Source organism: Zalophus californianus, chromosome 4, assembly GCF_009762305.2.
Source record: "Zalophus californianus isolate mZalCal1 chromosome 4, mZalCal1.pri.v2, whole genome shotgun sequence".
In the NCBI taxonomy this organism is placed as follows: Eukaryota; Metazoa; Chordata; class Mammalia; order Carnivora; family Otariidae; genus Zalophus; species Zalophus californianus.
The window spans coordinates 15,842,896-15,867,966 of record NC_045598.1 but is presented as its reverse complement, the minus strand read 5'-3'; the positions used below and the strand labels follow the sequence as shown (position 1 = coordinate 15,867,966).

The window sequence follows — 25,071 nt, the reverse complement described above, 5'->3', positions numbered from 1 at the left end:
TTTATGCCCCCAAAGTGCTCTATTTTTAGGGCTGAAGACTAACACTTACAGGCAGTGACTCAGAGAGGAGGAAGGGAGAAGAGGCAGAGGGGTGCTAGTGGAAACACCCCAAAACAGGGGAGTCCCACTGGAAGAAAGGAGCCAAACCTATGATGCTCGTGCTGTGAGCTGGTACAATGACAGGGATCTCGTTGACACACTTGGTAAGCATTTACTGAGCTGTAGTGTGTCCCAGGCACTGTGGCAGGCACTGGGGACAACAGAGATGAGCTGGGTGTGGCATCATTTGGCCCCTTCCACAGCCCAGTGTGATGTTACTGTGACCACGTCTCAGAGGAGGAAGTAAGGCTCAACGAGGTAGAGTGATGTGCCCACCCCACTAGTAAATACCTCTGCCAACAGGAGCCACCCACCCCTGGGCAGCCTTTTGGAAGCGGAAGACTTGAGTTCAAATTCTGACTTTGCTACTGAATAGCTATATGACTTAAGCAAGTTATTCCATCTCTCTGAGCCTCTGTTTCTTTTCTTTTTTTTTTTTTTTAAGATTTTATTTATTTATTTGAGAGAGAGAGAGCACGAGCAGGGACAGAGGGAGAGGGAGAAGCAGACTCCCCACTGAGCAGGGAGTCCGATGTGGGGCTCGATCCCGGGACCCTGAGATCATGACCTGAGCTGAAGGCAGTCGCCCAACCAACTGAGCCACCCAGGCACCCCCCGAGCCTCCGTTTCTTTATCTATAAAATGCAGATCACCCACTTTATTTGCTGACGGGGCTATGTGAAAGGTTAAGGAGCCTAATGGAGGCCGGTACCCAAGGCAGCACCCATCTGCTGCTCATAGTAGGGATTTGTTGGGGACTAAAAGGAGATGGGCTGGGAGTCCTCAGGGATCCAAGTCCAGTCTGTGCTGTGTGATTTTGGACCAGCCACTTAGGCTCCGTCTGCCTCCTTCCTTCTCCATAGACCAGGGATGATGAGCCCTTGTTCGCCTTCCTACCTGGGAGTATTGTTTGTGCGGATCAGACATGATGGCTGGGAGCCGCTTTGAAAAACACAGAGCTGCACTCAGAGAGAGGAATGCACAGAAGGAAAAACAAACACCAGAAAAACATGAAGAACAATCTATTTTTAAAAAGTCAAATATTTTATTACGGCGAGAAAAAAAAATAAGCCTTTTCTTCAAGGTTTTGGAGTAGTGGGGATTTTTCCCCAGGACTTCACATTTCCAATTCAGTTGGCATTGCAATCACAGGAGATGGGTGGTTTCCCCCGTGAGGGGTCAGGGCCTGGCACATGGCAGGAAGTCATAAGTGGTAATGGGGGCTGTTCGTGGAATTACGAGCTGCACAGGGACAGGGGGTTTCTGGTGGCGTGACTGGCTTCCGCGTGAGAGGTGGACGTCGGGACACTGGCTTGGTTCCAGTGGAGGGTGTGTGTAGGGACGAGCTGGAGTCAGCTCATGGAGGGCCTTGAATGCCAGACTAAGGAGTTTGCATTTCTCTGAAAGCCAGTGTGGAGACCCTCGAGGGACCGGCTGAACCTTCTGTGGGCAGGCCTTGGGTCCAGAAGGAGAAGCTAGCCTGGCACAGTTCTCTGCCCTGCCCTGCTGTGTAAGAATGGCCCCATTGCCTGTTTCCCTGAGTCTCGTTTTCCTCGTGTGTGCAAAGGAGCATCTTTCTATCCCTGGGACAAGCGAGAGGACCGAGGCACCAGATGCTCAGGGAACTAGGGGACTGCCATCTGTGCTGGAAATCAGGAGACCCATGTTCCCCCTCTCACCCCACCCCACTAGTTGGGTGATCTCAGGCAAGTCAAGCCCCCCTTTCCATCTGTGGAATGGGCGGATGCGGTTTCTGCCTTTATAGGGTGGCTCGTGCGAGACTTCACTGGGGAGACAGAGCTACCTGTGGCTCAGCTGTGTTGTGTCTCTGGGGGAATCCCGCCGTTTCTTGTAACTACCTGTTCCCCAGGCTCCCCTGAGAATTTGGGGCTGCTGAGATTTGGGGTGGATAGCGGGAGAGGACAGACTCCTGAGCCGCCAGAGAGGCCGTGACCTGCTCAAGGCCATAGGGGCCACCGCCTGCCACAGCCAGGCCGTTGTGGGAGATGGAAGGGGGAGCCACGTGGGTCCAGCTCTCTGCTCTGCTCCTGAGTTCTCGTCTGCAAGTCTGTGGGGGAAAGACACCCTGACCCCCAGCTCAGAGGACAGCCTTCTTCAAGGTCCCACTCCTCTAAGTGAGGGCTTTCGGGGCGGGGTGGAGGCGGCTGATGGAAGGTGACCTTGGGAACTTTTCTCTTCTGCCACGTGCATGCTCCGTGTGGGAACTGCTGGGGCAGCCCTGAGTCCTCCCTTCTCAAGAGTAGGGTGTGTCATCTACCTGCAAGGGTCTGCCAGGACAAGGCCCCCTGCTGGTGGGCAAGCCTCCCACCTTCCTGCCTCTTCCTGATCTCGGAGGTCCAAAGAGAGGCCATCCACCCCTGGCAGACAGCTTGTGCCAGCCCTGGCAGCAGGCTGTGGATACCCTGGGCTGAAAGCTGTGTGTGTGTGGGCTCCAGCCTTGCCCCATTCACCACCTGCTTCCACCTGAGACTTCCACATGCATACGGGTGTCCTTTCAGTCCCCCCCCCAGGACCCCGAGCCCCCAGACACAGGACTGGACAGAGTCTTTAGGGTAGAGCCGTCACCTGTCCCAGCCACCAGGCAGGCCCCCAGACTTCCCTGGCTGGGGAGGTATGGCCTTCTGCCGTCGTCTGATGGGCAGGAGAAACCTGGGACCTGTGCCCTGCCCCTGCCCCCGTGCCACATTGTTGGGGTGGGAACTAGCTGGCTAGCTCAGGGATGACATAACAACCACCAGGAAGTTTCTGGCAAGGGAGAAGCAGAATAGAGGCTGAGTGATAGAACACAAGTAGGGGGCATGAATTGAGTCCTTAGAGTATGTGGGCCTCTGTGCTAAGCACTTTTCATGGATCTTATTTAATCCTCAGAGCGGTTATTAGACCCACTGAGGCTCAGAGAGGTTAAATGGCCTGCCCAAGGTCACCCAGCTGGTGTGTGGCCGGAGCTGAGATTTGAATTATGGTCTGTCTGACTCCACCTTTAACCACTTTGGCCTACTGCATGCAGAATTAGATGAGGTTAGGGGAAGGGTGCTATAGAGAGGAACAGGCTGAGCCCTTAGGGAATGGTGGTAGTTCTGGGCAGGGGTAGGGAGGGGGTTCACACTCTGGGGCTGTCCCCACACCTTGAGGCCATGGCCCTGAAACTCCCAGGTCCTCCTCTCTCCTTTCCCCCTTCCCTGTGGCCTGTCCCTGGGGCTCCGTGCCCAGGCTGGGTTGAGAAAAGAGGATGAATGAAGAGATTTTTGTTTTTTTGCAGAGGTTCCCGGGGATGTACAATCCCACAGACCTTGGCTTCTCCTGGCCTGTGTCTGCATAAATTCCCAGCTTGGAAACCGAGAAATCCTCAGCATCAGAGCTGGAGAGGAGCCCATGGGATCAGCTGGTCCAACCCCCTTGTTTTACAGATAATAATTATTATGATTACACCCGATGGTAGCAATTCACAAAGGGCTTTCACATCTGGGTTGCCTCTTAAGCACGCCAGAGCCCTTGGGGCTGGCAGAATTCGGGCGGGGGTGCTTGTTATTCACCTCCCCACTTGGCAGCCGAGAAAAACTGAGGCTTAGAGAGGCCAAGAGATGGGCCCCAGAGCACACAGCTAGCTTTGGTCCTGGGCTCCAAACCCAGATCTCTCCTCCCCCTGGGCCCACTGTACCCTCCTGGAACCCCCAAGGCTCAGAGCCCACGGGGTGTGGCTGCAGGACTAGTTCTGCATTAGGGGCAGGCCAGGGGGCAGTGTCTAGGGGGGTTGGTTCTGTTCCGACATGTGTGGACGTGGGACAGGACAGGTATCAGTGATGCCCACCTTCCTCCCTGTTATGGGAACACACTTTCCTTCTCCGAGCCGAGGGGCAGAGCTCTTTCCTAGAGGCCTCCCGCCCGACATGCCTGGCTGCCCCAGAAAATCAGACAGAAGGTGCCTTGGAGAGCCCTCATTATACAGAGAAGGAAACTGGGCCCAGAGGGGTAGGGACCTGCCTATAGTCACACTGAGCCAGTGGCAGAGCTGGGCCTGAGTCCTGGGTCCCATGACTCAGTGTAAGGCTGTGCCAAAACACGTCCAGTAACTGTACCAAAGATAAAATCCCTACTTACTGAACGCCTACTGCATTCCAGGGCTGAGCACTTTACATTGAATTCCCAAAAAAACAACCCTGTGAGGGTAAGTACTTTTATTATCATTACAATCCCTTTTACAGATGAAGAAATTGAGGTTTCTGGAGGTTGTGAAAATGGCCCAGAGTCACAAACCAGAAAGTGACAGAGGCGAGGGTTCAAACACAGGTCCATCTGACTCCAACCCATGCCGATGTCAACCCCCAGATGTAATATGATAGGAATAAAATCGATTTTATCTTTCTTTTTGTTCAATAGCCAGCCTAGGACATCATTCATTCATTCACTGAACATTTATGGAGTACCTACCACGCTGAGGAGACCAGGGAGCTGATCTGGAGTCCAAGGCCGAGAGCTGAGGGTCAGAGATGAGGCGTGAGGCTGTGGGTCTCCAGACATTCCTAAACTCCCCGTCTCCATGCATGATGGCCGCCTTTCGCGCCTGCTCTTGTCCCCAACCCAGCTACAGACTGTGAATTTTCCAACCTCTTTCTTTGCTCTCCAGCTTGCCCGTGGGGTACGTTGCAGCTGATTTACCCTGTGGGAATGGGGGCATGACTCAGCAGAGGCTTCTGGACTTTGTACATCCCCAAGAAGACCCTGCTGACAATGCCATTAGCATCCACCACCGTGCAAGCCCTCTGTGGGCACAAGCCACTGGGCTAAGCCCACTCCGTGGGCATCACCTCTTCTACTGAGCATCATCGCTGTCTGAGCTACCGGCTAGTGTATCTCCATTCTTTGGATGTGGGAACTGAGGCTTAGAGTCGCACAGCTCCGGACTGGGATGGAGCCCCACTGTCTGGCTCCCATGTCTGTGCCCATCCCCCATGGCTCACCCTGCCCTGCTCCGTGTCCAGGCTCTGTGCCCAGGCTGTGTGGCTTTGCATTTAGAAACCTGGTTCCTGGAAGTCAGGGCTTCAGCCAAGCAGCAAGTATTTATTAAGCACCTACTGTGTGCCTTGGAGAAGTGCTTTGTGAGGCTACATTTTGTGAGGATGGGGAGATAGGAGCTCCTCTGTGAGGGATGGGGGGGAAGCTCCTGTGCAACCACCCCACCCAGCCCCTGAGTTCAGGAGGCTTTCAGGTCTCCAAGGGTGTCATGCCAGAGCATCTAGTGCTGTTCGAAGGGCTTTTTTCTTGGCAGGAGTCCCTGAGCGGGACTCAGAGTAAAGACCTCAGAGGACCTTTACAGTCACTTCTACTTCTACTAACCTTGGGGCAAACCCCTCAGGGCCTCAGTTTCCTGGTCTGTGAACAGGGGGTGATAATTGCACCTAATTTACAGGGTGGTCAGGAGGACTGAACCAACAAAAGAGCTTGGTACAGGGCCTCGAGAACTCGTCGCTGTTCCTCCTGAGCTGGGGTGCCTGCATATGTGATGGGGGCTGAGGTCTTGAGGGGGCGTCAGAAGCTGGCTCTGCTCTGTTTACAAGCCTCAGTTTCCCCATCAGTCATGGCTGACATATAACTTTTGCATGATCTGGGGCGCGTAGGTGCGGCCCTGTGATCTGCACACCGAGAGAACGGGTCCCGGGGGAGAGGGGGCGGCGGGAACACGGTGGGCGGCGGCACAGGTGCCGCCATTGTGGCGCGCAGGTGTGCCATTGTGGGCCGGGAGAGGCGCGGCAGTTCGCGCTAGGGAGAAGGGAGAGGGCAGTCTCTGCGGGCCACCTCCGCACCAGGGGAGGAGTGAGGAGTGCGGGGGCTGGCGAGTGCGCAGCCGAGAACACAAGACGCTTCCTCCGGGCGCTCTCAGGGCCCCCGCTCGCCCCAGGAGAGACGCCCAGGGCGCTGTCCCGGGGCGCTGTCCCTGGTGCTGGAGCCCGCCTAGCCCTCGCTCTGCAGTTCCCACAATGGCCAGCTGAGGGCGCCCGGGACCGCGGCGGACTCCTCAGGCCCCGTTCAGAACACGATTTAAAAATGCGTTCTTTATTTTTTTGTAATGGTATTCCTAGGTGATAAGCCTATCTACACAGCTGATTTCAAAAGCCAGACAATATACTGCCTAAGAGAAATGAAAGCCCTCTACTTCCATAGATAAATACTCTGGCATGATCACACCACAGGACCTAATGAAGTAACCAAATACTTGCAACTGTCTATATATATTTTATATATATATATATAATATATATATAAATATATAATATATATATAACCTTTACACTTAAGGGCAGAAAATATTATTGCTATACCTGATTTCTACTTCAGAATGGCTTCAGTAGTTTCATCTTTGGAAGACTCAGTATGTATTAAACCCACACTAAAAAATACTCGAATGTAGGGGCACCTGGGTGGTTGGGTTGATTAGTCCGACTCAATCTCGGCTAAGGTGTTGATCTCAGGGTCATGAGTTCAAGCCCTGCATTGGGCTCTACGCTGGGCATAGAGCCTACTTAAAACAAAAACAAAAACATCTCATATGTAAACCAGACTTAGGTTCTAGGATGGGATAAACAGGCTTTTCACCCACATGAATGTCTGGAAGGATATTTGATGGATGACAGGTCTTCTTTAGGTGGGAGTCTCCTGACAAAGCTCTCCTGGCTCTTACCCACTGAATGGCAGTGGTGATCCCTAGTAATTGCTAAAGATCAAGACCATCCTCATGTATTTCTCTAATGCCCTTTTGGGGGAAGAGCCACCCCTGTTGAAACCACCGTCATGGTGGGGACGTTAGCCAGGTGAAGAGGGGTTCACAGAATCCCAGACTGGTTGGGTGGGAAAGGCTGGCACTTTAAGGAATTATCAGGACATCCTATCCCCCATCTTAAAGATGGACCAGCGGAGGTCCCAATTGGGAAGGGGTTGTGCTAGGCAGGGCTGGGGGGCCACAAACCAAGTCTCCTCCTGGTACAGGGTTCAGTCAGCCCAGCTGCCCTGGGTGGAGCTCTGGGCATCAAGCAATCTCCCTTCCAGTTCAGCCTCCCTGCCCCTGAAAATGCCCTTAGCAGGGGGATAGGAGATGGAGGCTGGCTGGATTCCAGCCTATAATGTGTGACAGGGGCCTTGGCCTCCCCTCTCCTTGGGGATGCAGCAACTGCACACTTCTGCTCCCCCCAAGAAGCCATCCTCGCTCCAACCTCTATTTCTTCCCAGTAGTTAGCCGGGCACGCTGTGTGTGTGTGTGTGTGTGTGTGTGTGTGCGCGTGCACGCGCGCGCATCTGTGTCTGTGTGTGTATATTGTGCGAGCATAATGTGATCTAGGGGTGTGTGGGCCTGTGATGTCTGTGCATGAATCTGTTGTCATTGGTGTGTATTCACAAACACACGCATGTGTATGCAAATGCAGCCATAGTCAATAGGTGAGTGCACACTGATTTGGGGCCTGTATGTAAGTGTGTTTCGACCTTTGTGTGTGTGGGGGGGGAGGCTTTGCAATGTAGAGCCTGATGTTTATGTAAGCACGATTGCATGCATTTGATCTTGATATGATCTCTCTAGGTGCGAGCTAGTTGCCTCTGTGCATAGTACAAGGGCAAGGGCATGTGTGACCTGGTGAAGGTTCTGCGCGGGTGTGCATGCAGATTTACCCCAGACCTTATCTGTCTTGTTCATCCTTTATCACTGGTGCCTGAACAGTGTCAGTCACACAGTAGATACTCAGTATGTATTTGCTGAATGATTAAAGGAAGGAAGGAAGAAGCACCTTCATGTGTGTCTATGTTTCCAGAAGGGCTTTGTTCTCAAGGCCCCTCGAGGCACATGGTCCATAGGGTGAACAGAGACACATCCTCAATGGTGGGGGTCTGAGTGGAGGCATTCATTCTGGTCATTCTGGCCAGGCCAGATGGTCCTGGTCTCGGATGAGGATACTTTGAGTAGGCAGAGGTCTCAGGAACCCACTGAATGAGACTGGGTTCTCAGAGCCAGGACAGGGGGTGGCTGGGTCAGTAACCTCACTGGGAAGCTGCTTGGAGAAAGGGTGTGAGCCAAGTCCCACACCCTCTTCCCTCTTTTCCCAGGGCCTGGGGACCCCCCAGGAGACTCCTCTGGGAGTTCAGGGTTTATAGCATCTTGGGATTGGGTGGGTGTGGCTTGGCTAGAAAAACCACGAGCTAAGGATAATGATGCCTTGAGTCCATGGAATTCTCTCAAGGCAAATGCATTTTTCCATTATTATGTCTTTAACCCATCAAAGTGAGAGTGGGTGTTTTAACAGATGAGCAAACTGAGGCCCAGGGAGGAAAACTGATTAATGCAGAGACACGCAGGAGGCTGCCTGGCTGGGCAGGAAGCCCAGGACCGCCCTGTCTCCTGCCCGGGAGGTTCCAGGCAGATATCCTCAATGGGAAACAAGAACTGACCCCACCAGCTCCATTTGGAGCCCGGGAAAGAGATCTTCCCAGGAGTCTGCCCCTCCCTATTCCCTTACATTTCCCTGCTGAGGGCTGAGGAGGGGGTGTTGGAGGCAGGTGGGTGGAACTCCCAGAGTTCAACCCAGGGTGAACTTGGGAAGGGAGCTCTGCAACCCTCCACCCCTGCACCCTTCCCTCCTCCTTTGCACAGTCTGGCACCTGTTGGAACAACTTGGGTACAAATCTAGGAGGCCCAGAAGAGGAAGCTTCCTCCTCGAGGGAGGTCCTGAACTGTGGAGGGAGGAAACCTGGCTCTGGTTTCTAGGTGAGAGGCTGGAGGGAAGGGAGGAAGGGAGCTCTGTCCCACCCCAGAGGTGGCAAGGACTTCCCAGTACCAGTTAAGGAGCACGGGCTCTGTGCTGACCCGAGACTATTGAGTTCCCAGTGGAGGCCAGATGTTTGGGGGGCTTTAAATAGTGTGTTTGAGGTTACACAGCTAAGAAGTGTCAGAGCCTGGTCCAGCATCAACACCCTTACTGCACTGCTTGTGTGTGTGTGTGTGTGTGTGTGTGTGTGTCTGTCTGTCTGTCTGTCTTGGAAGTTGTGCCACTTGCCCACGCATAGATCTGCCCCATTCTTTCCAACAGCTGCATGGTACTGCATGGTATAAATGGACCTTAATTTACTTATCCGGTTCCCTCTGGATGGCCATTAGTTTGTTTTGGAAGCCCTACTAATAAATCTTCCCTACCTCTACAAAAATGGTGACTTCATGTCCTTCAGACTAATGAAAACTGATGCTGCAGCAAGTGTTATACTTAACAGGCACAAGCTCTTCAAAGACTATTTTCTCAGCGCTTTATAACTATGAACTTGATTAATCCTTGGCAAAACCCTCTGAGGTAGGTACTGTTATTTTTGTCATCAACCCCATTTTGCAGATGAAGAAATGGAGGCACAGAAAGATTAAGTGACTTGCCCAAGGTCATGCAGCTGACAAGTGGGCGAGCTGGGATTTGAACCCTGGGAGAGTTGAAGGATGAAGATATAAGCACCTACCTCCCTGTCCCTTTGTCGTCGGCCATCCATCTTCAGGCTTACATGCTGTGATGTGGCAGAGGGTACATTCTTGGAAGAGGTCTTGCAGGTTAAGAAAGCACATTTAAATTCTGCTGTTGCTTGAGGGACCAGAAGCTGGCTGGGGAGTGTCCTGTGCATCCCTCGCTGAGGGAACGTGACCCCCACCCCCACCCCACCCCCAGCTCTTGCCAACGAGGCAGCTGCAGCTGGTCAGAACCCAAGAGGCTGGAGCCCACACTGGGTTCTTTGTCTTTGGTGGGAATCCTGCAGCCCCCACAGCCCCTCTCAAGGGCCCACTGTCCCAGCACCAGGAGGGCCTCCTGGGGGCCAGGCCCGGCTGGGAAACTTGGAACATTGGAGACTACTTGGCCACACTGCCAAGTGGACATGCAGAATCCACTCAGGAATCATTTTCACTGAAAAGACAGACTGATGAGGCTGAGGGCCATGTCCAAGGGGGTGCAGCAGCCTGGAGAGGGCTGGGATCTTGGGTCCCAGTCCTGGCACTGTGTATACCCCACCATGACCCAGGCCCAGCTCCTGGTCCCCCATCTCCCCCAGCTCTCTGGGCATCCATGTGCTGATATCACTCAAGAAGGGAAGACTTCCCCCTCCTCAGGCCAGCCTGCGTGCTCCTAGGGCTTGCCCCTCGGAGGGCCTCCTGGATTGCCCAGTGAGGAGTGGGCTTCCTACACTGGCCTGGCTGTTCCCTCCACCCAGGAATCTGAGGCCCTGCCCAGAGGAGAAGGGCCCAGCCCTGGTTCTGGAGCACCCTGCCAAGAGGGAGCCAGACGCGCCTCTAAACACCAAATGGAGCAGATAGTTCTAGGCCCAAGGCAATCTCCCTTGCCCTGCCCCGCCTTTGAACAAGGGGCTCTTGAGGGCTCCTTTGCCCATCAGAGTGTGTGAGAGAGAAGTGGTCTGGAGTGCAGGCAGGGAGGGGAGCTGGGAGCCGACCCTCCAAGAGAGAAGCAATTGCAGTGAACCAAGTTCTCAGTTTCTTCATGTCTGAAATGAGACCAGTGCACCACCTCCCTCTGCTCGTGCGAGGCAAACTGTGAAGGTCGGTACCCGGACCAGTCATTTCCCCGGGGGAAGCCGGGGCTAACAGCCTGAAAGCCTTCTGAAGAATCCCTGCCACCCTATTGCCCTGCCCTCTTGTATCCTTGGTCGTCCTTCCCTCCCTCCCCTGTCTTCTGTTCTCCATGCATTCCTTTAGTCAGAAAACCCCATAGAAAACCTCAAGGCTTCTAAGGGCCGCCCTGGGGTAATCCCTTCCTCTTTGGGGGCCAGAGTGGGCATTCTGGAAGGGGTGGGTGAGTCCTGGGGGCAGGACAAGTGTCCTGTGTCTCCTGACACATCTTTAGCTGGGGGAGGGAGAGACAGCTTCCTGTAGGGTGGAACACAGGACAGGGAGCTCTGGGTGAGCAGCATGCAGAGGAGACCATCACAGCGTTTGTTGAGTGAGTGAGTGACCTGCTCTAGGACTCAGAGCCCAGTTCCTCTGCAGAAGGTTGCTGAGTGAGGGAACCTAGTGGGGCATCTCCATTCCTGCCCCTTTGCTCCTCCTCCTCACCGGGCAGTGGGGGGCACCTAGGAAGAGGGGGATGAGAGTGGGCAGTAGAAGGGCTTTCTGGAGACTGTGTTCCTTCCTTGACTCATCCATTTGCCGGAAAAGCAGAGCTTTTGACCTACAGTGCAAGAGTCATGTTGCAGCCATATATTGAGCACTTACTGTGTTCCAAGCCTGGGCTGAGCACTCTGCATGAATTAACTCCATCACCATGTGTGTGTGTTGGTGCGGTAGTTCCATTTTACAAATGAGCATATTGAGGTACAGCGAGGGCAAGGACTTGCTCACAGTGTAGACCATTTTGACCCTGGATTCCAAGTTCTTGACCTGGCCCGCTGCGAGCTTCACCCTCGCGGTGGGGGCGGGGCGGAAAACAGATCCGCCGGCACCGCCCAACGGCTCCGGGGAGCGGGGGCTGGAACGGGGTGTCGCCTGCAGAAGAGGGCTGTAGCCCCGTGCGCCCCTGGTCTGGGGTGGAGGATCGCTCTCGGCCAGCGCCGCCCTTTCGCACGGAGGCCCCGTCCGCCCCGCATCCCCCCTGCCCCCTCCGAGGTCCCCGCTCGGAAAGTCCCGCGAAGCCCCCGCCCCCGGCCCGCGGGCGGCGCGAACAAGCGGCCCTTTCTGCGCGCGGCGGCCCCCGGCAGCTGGCCCGCGGCCGGCGGGGGCGCGGACAATCCCGGGGCTTGTGGCCAGGGCGGGGCGGCCCGAGTTGCCAAGGTGACCCGGGCGCGGGGAAGGCGGCCCCGGCGCGGCGCGGCGCGGCGCGGGCGGGCGGGCGGGCGGGCGGCGGCACCATGAGCGGCCGGAAGCGCAGCTTCACCTTCGGGGCCTACGGCGGGTAGGTGCGCCGGTCGGGGGCGCCCGTGTGCGCGCGGAGGCAGCGGGCCCGCGCCCGCCTGGGGGTCGGGGTCGGGGTCGGGGGTGGGGGTGGGGCCTCCGTACTTGCGAGTTGGGGTTTGCGTGTGAGCGGAGCGCCTTGGTGGTGAGTCCGTGTGTTTGCGTGCGCGCCTGTGGGTCCCGGCCGGCTGTCCGTGGACACCGGTGGGCACACGAGTGCACGGTGGGCTGCTCCGTGCGTGACAGCGCCTCTGCACATGGCTGGCGTGCGGAGCCGGTGTGTGTGCGCTCCCGGGTCAGGGGGAGACCCTGCAGGAACCTCTACTTGGCCTCTGAAGTTGCTGGGCCCCTTCAGTGAGGCTTTGGAAGGAGAGAACCCAGAAGCCATCAAGCAGGCCCATGCCCACCTCCCCCGGCCCCCCTCCGATTCCGAGGCATCCGAGCTGCCCCTGTCTCCTGCCACCTGGCTCTCAGAAACCTCCTCCTCCTAGGGCTACTGGCTGCCTGGGCTTGGAGACCTAGGACCCGGGAGGCAGAGTGGTGGCTGGTCCATCTTGGGGTCACTGTCCCTCCTGACCCCAAAGTGTCCACCTCAGAGGAGTGCAGAGGAGGGCTAAGGGGATTCTTTTTTTTTTTTTGAATATTTATTTATTTGAGAGAGAGAGCTAGAGAGACAGAGAAAGCATAAGAGGGGGGAGGGTCAGAGGCAGAAGCAGACTCCTTGCTGAGCAGGGAGCCCAATGTGGGACTTGATCCAGGGACTCTAGAATCATGACCTGAGCAGAAGGCAGTTGCTTAACCAACTGAGCCACCCAGGTGCCCCGGGCTGGCGAGATTTTTGCTTTAGGCAGAGATTTGGTAAATTGGAAGGAAGACTGGGTAGAGAGACTGGGGCCAAGCCCCTTCCCTGGCCAGCCAAGTAGCTGGATGACCTTCCACCAGGCCCTGCCTCCTTGTGGTCAGGGAAACGCACAGGATCCACCTTGGGGTGTGGAGCAATCGAAGTGCACACATGTACAGCTGCTGGTGAGGAGCAGGTGCTCTTTGAGCTGTGGGGATAGCGTCTGGGGAGGTACCACCCCTCGCTGAATGCCCACCCTCCCAAGGGACCTGGCAGAGGGGCCAGGTGGGGTGGGAGACAGGCTTCCCTCCCTGGCTGGGGCCCTGCTAGCCGCCAGGTGATGAGAGGAGGCTGGGGAAGTCCCGAGACTCCTGGTCACTGACACGGAGAGGCAGCCCAGGGAGTGGGGCTGGGGTCTGCTGTGGGAGCTGGGGCAAGCCCTGGCCTCTCGGGCCTCCCTTTCCTTGTCTGCAGAGTCCACGTGAGCTGATCCCCAGGAGACCCGAGCCCTGCCTCCCCCTCTGGCAGAGTCTGGTTTGGGGCCCCTTCCCTATTCTCCTCTGGCCTCGGGGCAGGAGGCAAGAGTTTGTTGTCACAACAGCTGCCCAGCCTCTTGGCCCCACACTGGGCGGGAGGGTGGAGCTCTCTCCAGCCCTCCCCAGCCTCAGGGTGCCCTCAGAGGGCAACCTCTCTCTGACGCTAGACTTGGAGGGATTTGGGGAAAACAAAGCCTGGGGGTAGCCCCTGAACGCAGGGGCTTACTTACGTTCTTCCTCTGGTTTTGCTATGAGGGGCGGGCAGGGTGTGTGTGTGTGTGTGTGTGTGCGCGCGCGCGCGCGCGCGCGTGTGTTGGGGGTGGGGTGGGAGAGGAAGCCCCTCATGATCTCCTGCTCCCAGACCCCAGGCATGTGTCTCCTGGGTCGATATGAGTGAGCTCTAGCTCTGGGATGGAGGCAGGCCACCAGGAAAGGGGGGAGTGGTTCTTCCTGCCCCGCATAAACTATAAACACCCACATCCTTCAATCCTGTCTGGAAACACTCTAAGCTGGCCTCTGCTGTACCCCTGCATCCCTGCTCTGACCCCAAACTGCCGTAGTCACTGTCCCACAACCTCCCACACGGACCCCCACCTCTGCCGCCAGCCCATAGTCTGGTCCTGGGCCCCTGCTCCCCTACCCCTGTGGCCCCAATCCTGCCTTTTCCCCTTATTCTTTCACCCACACCTTCCCACGTCCCTAACCTAACATTGGGGCCCCTGCAACCTATGGGGGATGGTGACAGTGCATCAGGCACCCAAGACACAATGCCTCCTCCAGGCCCCACAGGCAGGGTGGCGGGTGAGTTGGGGTTGGCCTGGTGTGCAAGCCAAGGCTGGGTGAGAAGGAGCTGCGCCCTCATTTGCTGCCCATCTTGCTGTGTTTCAGAGTGGACAAGTCCTTCACCCCTCGCCGGAGTGTGTGGTGAGTACTGGGAGCTCTCAGGAGGGGCTGCGCTGCTTGGCTGAACCTTGGGGACACCCCCAAACCCTTTCCACTCCCTATAATGACAGACCAGACCCCACCAACCCTGCAGCTGCCCTCTCCCAGTGATGGAGTGGACAGACCCTCTTACCAGTTCTTCCCCCACCTGTTTTCCCCTCTAATTCTTTCTAGAGCTCCAACTTCGAGTCCAGTTTTCCCCTCTAATTCTTTCTAGAGCTCCAACTTCGAGTCCAACAAATCAGGTTAAGTCTTAGTTCTGTGTGACCTCAGTGATTCACTAACCTCTCTGACCCTCAGTGTTCTCACCTGTGAAATGGGGATTAAAATGCCCACTTAACAGAGTGTAAAATTGTAAAAAACAAACAAACACCTAAAAAAAAATAAATAAAGCCTGACATACCATAGGCCCTCACTGAAAGAGCTTTCTTCCTTCTCTTCTCTATTCCTTTCCACCTCATGGCTCCTAGGGGGTTGTGGGTGCCTTTAGCCCCACATCCTCTAATTCCACCCCATACGTAGCCTTCAGAACCCCCTCCTGCAGCCCATTGCCCAAATCTGAGGCTGCCCTCTCTTTGGAGGAAGAAGGGGCAGCTGTGTCTGCAGCTTCTCCAGCAGTGAGAGCAGTGGGCAGAGGTGCAACCTCACCTCGGGATTCACAGCACCCCCGACGCCCAGCAGGCGGGTGCCTCCCAGCTTTCCTGGCACCAGCATCACATGGGCCCAGCTGGCTTCTCCTGCTACCACTTCAACTCCAGCAGGAGAGTTCGTGCTTCCTGCCTCTGCTGGGGGCTTCCCGGGGTCCCCAGGCCCAGCATTGTGCCGCCCCCAGCTACTAGATGACTCCTGTCTGGCACCGTTGCCCCACCTGCTGCAAAGCCCCCCCCAGGAAGCCACACCTGGGGTGGGAGGCACACAGGTGCCCAGCTGAGCTCCAGGGCCTGCCCTTTTATCTTCCTTTAATGCTCGCTGTGCAACCTAGGGCCAGTCACTCCCCCTCTCTGGGCTTTATCTCCTGCTGCTGTGCCCAGTCAATTTGAGCCTCCACTAGTGCAAGACCATATGCTAAGCCCAGAGCAGGGACAGGGTGAGGGGACATACAGATAAAGTGAGGAAGATACCCTCCTTTTCTTCAAGGACTTTGTTAATAATATCCTAGCAACTGCCGCTTGTCAAGCACCTGCAGCGTACCAGGTACCGTTAGGTGCTTGAACTGTATCACCTCACAGCATCTTTACCACATCCCTGAGTTAGGGACTGTTATCTCTACAGATGAGAACAGTGATGCACAGAGTGGGGGAAATGACTTGCCCAAGGTCACACAGCTATTCAGGGGCAGAGCTGGGATTTGAGTCTTCATCTCCCAGACACTGCAGAGCCCAGAATCTCATGCCCTCTGTCCCAGGGCCTCGAGACCACACGGTGGGTCTGAGCACTTGAGGGAGGACTTGAAGATGGAGAGGTGACCCGGAACACCTACTCTAGGGAGCCCTGAATGAAGCGTCAGAGATGAGGGCCCAGGACTGATGGTAACTGACTAGCTCTGTGACTTTGGGCAGATCCCTTCCCCTCTGTGGGCCACAGTTGACAAACTTCTGAAATAGGATTTTGGAATCAGCAGGATTTGGCCATTGCCCGCAGTGCCTTGCCCTACACCCTCCTCCTTGGAGATGCTGTCCAAGGTGCTAACCCCTAAGGCCCTCCCTTCTAAGCCAATTGCTTAGCTCCCAGCCTGTGCCTGGCGTTTAGTTACAGCTCTGTAAATGGGGGTCATTTTGATTATGAATTACGACTTCCTAGCCTGTGATTCGAGACCTCTATCCACCTCCCCTTTCCAGTCACTTCTCTCGTGACCTTCATTTCTGATCAGTGGGAACATGGCCCCTGAGAGCACCACCTCTGTGCCTTTGCTCACATTTTCCCATCCCCTTGGCATGTCCTCCCCTCCCATTTCCACAAGCCCTCGCCACAAGCCCTCCGCCAAGCCCTTACCATTTCCACAAGCCTTCACCACACCTCCAGCCTAACTTTATCACTGTGCATTGTGTGTTTTCTTTCCCGATCCCCATGCGCTTTCTCTCCTTAAAATACCTCCCTCTGCGTATCATGCCTGTAGAGCCCACATTAGTGCTCATTTCTGGGGTAGCGGAAAGAGCATGGCCTTCAGAGTCTGACAGATGTGGACTTGAATCTGCCTCTGCCACATGTTAGTGGTGTGACTTTGGGCAGGTCTCTTCCCCTCTCTGAGCCCCACTTGCTGCTCAGTAAGTGTGAAACTGGATCTCTCGGCGAGTTGAACGTGTCCATATAACGCTGTGGTACAAGGCAGGCTCTGAGGTCCTTGAATGCGGGGGTTCCTTGAGTTACTTTTGACGTAGGCCCATTTTCTAGCATGAGTCACCAAAAAGCTGGGCTCTCTTCTTCTCATCTCTGTCCTCCACACAGTCTTATACAGCTGCCCGAACCCAGGAAATGCTTTAATAAATGTCTGTGGAGTTGAATTAAATGTGTCAGAGTGGAAGAGTTGGAACTTTGTCAGGTAGGCTGGGAGAGCTTCCTGGAGGAGATGCGGTTTCCTCCACCCCTTGTAAAAAAAGGATTAAGAAGTTGGGACTTAGATCAGGGAGCAGCAAGGCCTCGTATAGGTCAGATGTGACCCTGGCTGGATTCCCCTGCCCCCTGCCCCTCAGCAGCAGGTTATCTGCAGCGGAGAAACTCAGAACAAGTATGAAAAAAGGATGAGGCCCAGTGGCAGGACTAGGAGCCACTGGGACAGGGGGTGACTCTGGTTCTGCAGACCGAAGGCGGATTGGACATTCACGATGGATTCAAATGGTGGGGCAAGGAAGGCGGTGGAGGAGTGTCAGGGCAGGGGGATGGCTAGATAGACTTGTGCAAGGGAGGGGTTCTGGAAGAGGACCTTAAGGCTGGGAGCCTGGGGCGGGGGGCAGGACCCAGCGAGGATTAAGTGCCAGTGGCATGTCAGGCACTGTCTCAGGTGGTCTCAGTTGTGATGACAGTCTTGCAGGTTGGCCTTTAGTGTCCCCATTTTGGAGGCCAAAACCAAGACTGAGAACTGGCAAGGGCTGGGTTCGAATCCACCTTTTCTCCTGCCGAGGAAGGGGCCTTGGCCAGGCGAAGGAGCCACAGAAATGAGGGAAGTTCTGATTACAGGGTGAGGGAGGAGAGGAGAATGAGATGACCCTGAGCACCCCCAAAACAGGGGTCACCGCCCAGCCCCATGTGTCCCACCGGGAGAGCCCATCTGGTTGCCCACATATCTCCCATTGACAGTAATGGTACCAGCTGCTCCCATATATGATGCTTTCCTGGGTCTCAGACCCTGGGCCAAGCACTTCAGCTGAATTATTTAATTCCATCCTTGTACTGGCTTTACACAGTGGAGACTATGAGAGACTATTACCATCCATTCCCCACGTTACAGATGAGGAACCTGAAGTTCAGGGAGGGGAGGGGGCTGGCCCAGGGGCACATAGTGAGTGATGAACCAAGACTGGCAGTGTGGTCAGCCTGAGCCCGTACCTTTAGCCCATGCTCTCCTGGATGCTGCGTGTGCTGAGTGCGGGGCTGGGGTGGGTGGCCCCTGTCCTCAGGTGGCTCCTCTCTGTAATCACTGAGCTGGAAGCCCTGGGGGCCTGTGTGCTGCTGCAGGAAGCATGAGGCTGGCCTCATTAGTGCCTCTGAAATGCCAGGCAGGCACAGCCCGCTGGGCCTCCTCATCTATTATGCATCTGGTGGGCAGGCCCCCGGCGGGCAGCTGGCGGAGCACAGGACGGGGGAGCCAGCAGCTGCTTCCTGAGCCCACACCTGCCACCATACCTCTGGGCAGGGATTCCCCCCAAGGCATGCCAAGGCAGTTCCTGCCTCATCCCCCCTGGCCCAGCTTGGGGAAGGGAGTCCCACTGTGGACAGAGGCATGGATGTTGATCCCCCACTCATTAGCCTGCCCATCCCAGCAGCCACTTCTGAGAGAGGCTGGGACCTTGACTGTGCTGGGAGTCACTTGGGGCTAGGGTGGGCAGAGGTAGGCTGAAACAGAATCTTGGGTGCACAGGCTCCTGGCTGCACAAGACCTCAGAGCAATAAAGTTGTGCTCATTTATTCAAATTCAGCCACAAGGAACGAGTGAGCAACTTCTGTATGCCAGGCACATTTCTAGGGACTGCAGAAAATGAGACAGGCCCAGTCCTGGTCTTCAGAGAGCTTGGTTCAGCCAGAACTTCACCTCTCTTGGAGTCTCAACTTCCTCATCCATAAAATGGGGACTAGAGGAGAAAGTCTATAAATAGACAAGAAACGAACTACGATGGTTGTGCTGAATTTTAAGGATTTTATATTTAAGCAGTCTCTACACCCAACGTGGGGCTCAAACCCACAACCCTGAGATCAAGAGTCACATGCTCACCAACTGAGCCAGCCAGGTGTCCTGGCTATGCTGAATTTTAAAGCAAGGGTTCCTGCTACCAAGAGCTGATCCTTACCCAGATCTTCACTGGATGAGGGGCTGTATTCCAAAACACTTTCCATAGATTGGTGGATTTAATCCTCACAACCGTCCCATGAGGCAGCTACTGTTATTACCCCCGGTTTAGGGCCGAGGAAACTGAAGCAGTAGAGGGGTTAAGTAGCATGTTCAAGTGCTCTTGGCAAGACTGAGATTTGAACCTAAGCAGCCGGGCTCCAGTTTGCATATCACCCTGTGCTGTACGGCTGGAGGATGATCCAGGGAGGTGTGGAAGGCCTTCCTGGGGGGGGGGGGGTAGCATTTGAACCAAAACCTGAAGAATATGAGGAGCTGGATGTGGGAAGGGTTAGCCGGGGGAAGGAGGCATTCTTGACAGCGGGAACAGCAGGTGCAAAGGCCCTAAGGCAGGAACAAGCTTAGGGTGTCTTGGAAACAGGGAGGAAGCCAGTATGGCTGGAAGGATGAGGGAAAATGAGGTCAGGGGTGGGTTTGGAGAGAGAGGAGGAGGTAGATCGAGCAGGTCCTGCTAGAAGTTTGGATATAATGTCAGTGACTGACATGTAGAACGATTGAGTCTCAGATTCCTGGCTTTGTAAAATCTTAGAATCAGAGAATTTGGGCCTTCTGGAATATTTGGAGATGGAAGAGACCTTTGAAATACCCTCCTATGACCTCCCACTTAACAAGAAGCCCTTGCTTTGGTTCATGACCCCTTTGAGGATTAAAATGAGGCTTTGGGGGTCTCCTGAGAAAAAGGCACTTTTATTTTTCAAGACCTCCTGAAGCCCACCATCCCTCATTGAGACCATGGATGACCTCTGAGCAGCTCCTTGACTAGCCCTTCCTTGTTCACTCCTAGTGACAGGAGGCTCACTACCCTCGAAGTAGCCCATTCCATTGCTGGATATCAAAAATTCTTCCGTACTTACAACCAGTTGCCTGAGCCTAGATGTAGCCTCTGGGACCTCCCATTGCCCACAGTGGCCCTTTAATGAGTTAAGGACGGGGATCATATCTCTCCAAGTCTGTTGATTCTGGACTCAACAGCTACTTGTCCCAGCCCTTTCTCATTTCCATCCTCTGTTCATCTCAACTCTTGCAGGCCTTGAAGCCCTTTATCGTCCTCTGGGGCCAGGCGATGCCCCCTTCTAGAGAAGGCCATTTCCTTCCCGGGATGGGGGGAGCTCCTGGGAGAGAGTCCAGACTGGAGAGACCCCTTCTTCCAAGAAAGAGCCCCTCTAGCTTAGGAGACAGGAGAAGATCCCCTCCAGATGGGTTTTGGTCCAGGGACTCCTGCTGTTTTTCTGTGTGATCTTGGGCAGTGAGTCCCCATCTCAGGCTAGTTTCCCCATGCCTACCTTGGGCACAGTGAAGAGACAGAGGACGTCCATAAGGGCTCTTGCAAGTCTAAGGTTCTCAGTCTGGTGGGCCCTGCTCACCTCTACATCCCAGCAATGCTCAGCCTCAGGTCCCTGTGTAGTGTAGGTGGTGCATGGGAAGGTTTGGGTTCTGTTTTTAGGCAGCCCCGAGGTCAGATTCCAACTTCAGTTTTTCTTACTTGCTGTGTGGCCTTGCAGACACCAGTCTGCCTCTCTGAATCTCAGATTGTCCATAACAGTGAGAACTGTATTGCTTACCCCACAGGAGTCTTAGAATGAAATAAGCCCAGTGTGTATACTCAGTGGATGTTTTCCCTCTTGCTGGGCATTTGCATTTTGAGAGAGAAGCCTCATTACACCACAGAGAGACTCATTAAGATTTTAGTACTAGAATTTGAGGCACTATTGAGGTGGTTTGGTTGAGAAGCAGTGGTTGTAAAGGAGACTTTTCTAATATTCCCAAGTCCCCTAAAGGCTTTCCTCTGCTCAGGGTCTCCCCCAAGGCAGTCATTCATTCATTCATTCAGCAAATTAATTCAACAAATATTTAGTGTGGGGATGCCCTCTGAGGGCCAACCAGACACTAGGGAATGTGGTATCAGAGACGACAGGCAAGGCCACTCTCCTTATAGAGTTCCCAGTCCAGAGCAGGAAATGAGGAAAGAGGTGGTTCTCCTAGGGGTGATAAGCGTTGATTGGGAAGATATGGGGAGTTCGGAGAAGGACTCCTCCCCCACACCTAGGAATCAGGGGAGGCGTCCTGGAGGAAGTGGCCCAGCAGCACTGTGGAGGGAGAAAAGCATGTGATGGCATGCGCCGGACACAGGACAGAGCTGGACCTGGCAGCTGAAGGTGGGAGGGGTAGCCATCAGGAGGGACTTCTTATGGGTACTCCAGAGGGTCTGAACCCCCAAGCCACCACTGGATAGATGCCTGCCAGGGCTCCTATCACCCATTTGTCTTCCTGCTCCTGGAACATGCTGTGCTGCATGCAGCGTAGTTTCACTTCTCTGGGGCTCATTTTTTTTCACCTGTAAAATGAACAAAAGCACCTCCTTCAAAGATTATTGTGGGGATGAAATGAGATCATGTGTGCCAAGGTGGAAAGCCAGGGCCTGGCCCGGAGCCATGTCAGCGATCGTGGTTACTGCCATGTCGTCCTTATGTGCTAGGCCCTGCAGAGGGGGCAAATTGTGTGAACTCCGCCCTCTGGAAGCTCACCAGCTGCTGGGGGGGAGAGCTGCATACACAGGAGCATGCTCTCCGGCCATGGGCGTCAACCCGAACTGGCCCTAAGCGCATTGGCTGATGCAGCCAGACAGGCCTGCCCTGAGTCCAGGCTGGGTGACCTTGTACAGTGCCTGCCCCCACTGATCCGTGGTTTCTTCCTTTGTTCAGTGGGGCTGTTCATAGTCCCTACCTCAGCGACAGTGAGAACAATGACAAGGTACTTTGGAAGGGCTGGCCAGGGCGTCTGCTTCAAGCTGCATGCTTTAGGGGGGATGAAACATTCTGGGCCCAGGTAACCTGGAGAAACATAACCCTCATTCTCTGAGGCTTGTTTTCCTGCCTATAAAGTGGGAAGATGGGCTACAAAAACACTCTGATGTGCTGGGTTTCTAGCAGAGTCAGATAGTCCCCAGCCTTGACCGTGTCTGACTGTCTTGCTGTGTGATCCTGGATTAGAGACTTAACCTCTCTGAACCTCAGTTCCCACACTTATAAATAGGGACAATCTTCACCTCACAGGATTCTTTCATGGCTTCCATTAGCCATTTGTTCATTCAACAAATACCTATTGAGTCCCTACCATGTGCCAGGTAGTCTCTAAGAATGGGGGATACAGCAGCAAGTCTGACGGACATGATGTCCGACTTCATGCAGATTACCTTCCAGTGTAGAAGACAGATACAAAATGAGCTAACAGACAAATTAGGTAATTTCAGATGGGTAATGGGTAATGAGTGACGGACGAGGTGAGTGGGAAGGGGTCCCCCTTGGCTAAGATTATGAGGGAGGGCCTCTCGAGGCCTGAGTGGGAAGGAGCTGGCCATGGGAAGGGTAGTCCAGAAAGAGGGCAGAGTGAGTGAGTGTAAAGGCTTTGAGGCAGGAGCAAGATTCCTTGCCCCACCCCAAATCTGGAACATTCCAGATGCTCTCCTGGCAGCAGGTAGAAGACAGCTGAGCAGCCAGGGGCGTTGGAGGCCTACCTTCTCTCAGATCAAGAACTGCTGCTCACAGGGCAGGTCTGCGGGAGGGGGTGGGCATTGTGGGCAGGCATGCAAGACCAGGCTTGGGTTGGGCCCCAAGTGAGCAGAACGTCCTCTGAGCTGGCAGGGGTGGAGCCCTGGGCCCACCTGGCTGCCCTCCTGCCCAGAAGTATTCTGGGATCTGGCACAGAGGCCCTGGGCCTGGCTATTTGGGGAGGGGCTTGCAGCAGGGGGGCAAGGGAACTTATGCTTATTTCCTCTCTCACCCCAGCCAGCCTGGGTCTGGATGCCTTGGCCAGGTCTGGCCCACCCACGGGGCCAGAGGTTCTTCGAGATGACCCCCTCATATGCACATGCACGTGCACACACACACACACACACACACACACATACACACACAGTTTCCATACTTACACTCATGGACTTGACTCTTGTCCAGACAGCTTCGTCATGACCTAGAATTATATGCATACACGGCCACTCCCGGTGCAGAGCGTCATTGAATATCGACCGTGTGCTAGGCCTCCAGACAGATCTGGTCCTCACCTGAGGAAGCTCCATTTCTAGAAGGAGAGATTGGCCAGTGATCTAGGTCACAGCGGGACATGTGCAATGCAAACTGGTCAGTCCATGAGGGCCGAGGACAGGCTTCTGGAGAAGCTGGTCGGGGGGTGGGGGGTGGCCTGACCCAGTGTGAGGCAGGGGTCCCAGAAAGCCTGGAAAAGAGGGTAGCACATGCGGTGAGATGGGGGAAGACGGGAGCGTGTAACAGGTGGAGGGGGTGGTGTGTGCAGAGGCCCAGAGGTGGGCCAGACACGCAGAGGCCCGCAGGCCGTGAGGAGCCGCGGAGGGCTTTATAGGCAGGCGGATGACGGGACAGATACAAATGCGCTCAGATGCGAACCTCCGCTTGGCCCAGACACGAACGCTTTCTCTCCCACCCACCTTTCGCGTTCCTGCCAGGCCTCCATCGACATCCTCCCCCACAGAGATACACACCCTTTCGTATCACCAGGCAGAGCTGCAGAAAACCCTGAGCTAGCTTCTAGCAAAAGCGTCAGACGTTTGCCCTGCTGGCTTGCTGAGTGTGTGCGGCAGGGCCTCTGAGCCACCCGGGATGGACCTTTGTCCATTCCACATCTGCACGGCCGTGTGCCTGCCCCCTGCACACACAGCAGGAGCGTCACCCTCCCCTGCACGTGGAAGGTGGCTTCTGGCTTAGGGAGTCCTTCTGCATGTATCCTCTCATTGAATTCTCCCAGCAACCCTGCAGGAAACAATCATCAACACCATTTTACAGCCGGGGAAGCAGGCTCCAGGGAGGTCAAGTGACTTGCCCCAGGCCACACAGCTAGAGTTTGACATTGTCGGAATTTGAACGCAGGTCCATCTAACTTCTAGATGCGTTCAATGGCCCATCCAAACTCAGGCACATGTGGATGTGTGTGTCACCTTTCCAGGCTCTTGCAGAGAATGTAGCAGGTAACCTTCAATGACAAATTCTTCCAGAAATAGGTTGATCAACATGGAAAGTTATTTAGGGCCCCAGTGCGTGCCCACCTGCCCAGTGACCCTGAAGCCTGGCGGTGGGGGGGTAAGGTCAGTGGTGGGGCTGAGCACCTGCCTTCCTGCCAGCCTGGGGCAGCTCAGGGCAGAGAGCTGAAGCCCAGAGTGGAGTCTGCATTTGCATTTGCAAATGAGGCAGACAGCCCTGCCCGCCCTCCCCGCCCCCCCAACAGGCTAACCCCAGCTGACCTGGCTCCCAGGACATGACAGCTGAGGTCCCGGGGCACGGCCCTGTGCCCAGCTGCCTGGGCTGCTTTTCTCCTGCCTTCTCCCTTCTCCCTTCCCTGACCCACAGAGAAGGCTGCCTAATGCTTAATGTAGGGGAAACAGTGTAAGCTTCAGAATCAGTCACAACTGGGGATGTAGCCCAGCTCTGTCACTCCTGGCTAGGGGACTTTGGACATAGTCCTTAACCTTCCTCCGTGTCAGCTTCTCCTCCTTGGAATGAGGGAAGAGTATCTCCTTCTCAAGATGGCTGAGAAAGGTAAGAGTCAGCTGCTCAGAGAGCCGACTCATAGTAAGTACTCAGATTTTCTTAAAGAAATCCCCCCCCCGATTACAGAAAATAATAAATGTTCATTGTAAAAATCAAAACAATGCAGAAAAATATATCCTGTAGAAGGCAGGAGTGCCTAGTGATCCAGCTTCCCAGAGATAACCCATGTGAACTTCTACATTTCATCTTTAATTTTTATAAGTGAGGTTTTTGTTGGGCAAGTTGCTTTTTTTAACCTAACAATTCCCATCTGGACAAGAGACCTCCTTTGCGATCACTGTGTGGCAGTCCAACGCTTTGCGTGGGCCTTGATGCATTTGTCCAGACTCCTTTGAATGGATGTTGGGGGTGGCTTCCAGATGTTGGCCATTGTAAACTCTGCTGCAGTGAATGTCATTTGTTCATATATTTTTGTGCATCTGTGTATAAATGTCTAGAAATGCAGTGGCTGGGCTAAAGAGTATACACATTTTCATCTGTAACAGGAGCGGCCCAAACCCCTGCAGAGAAGTGGTAGCGACCGATGTGCCCCCCAGACCTGGAAAAGTCTACTTCCTCAAAATCATGCAGATTTACCCACTGCC

General features: G+C 54.8%; 1 protein-coding gene across 9 annotated transcripts in view; it reads left to right on the top strand.

Annotated features, from left to right (window-relative positions):
- The window catches only part of LOC113909707 (RAP1 GTPase activating protein), a 64,646-nt gene that overhangs the window by 3,538 nt on the left and 36,037 nt on the right, over positions 1 to 25,071 (top strand). For 3 of the 9 annotated variants that reach the window (XM_027571251.1, XM_027571218.1, XM_027571266.2), the window contains exons 1-2: positions 11,993 to 12,032; positions 14,297 to 14,332. The exons of 1 other annotated variant lie outside the window; for it this stretch is intronic. Coding sequence is in view for 1 of the 8 variants with exons in the window: in XM_027571188.1 (XP_027426989.1) it covers positions 11,989 to 12,032; positions 14,297 to 14,332 (80 nt within the window). In the remaining 7 variants the exon portion in view is untranslated. Of the gene's footprint in view, positions 1 to 11,985; positions 12,033 to 14,296; positions 14,333 to 25,071 lie in introns of those variants that run through there. 5 more of the 9 variants (XM_027571197.1, XM_027571181.1, XM_027571188.1 and 2 more) reach the window with 4 other exon arrangements.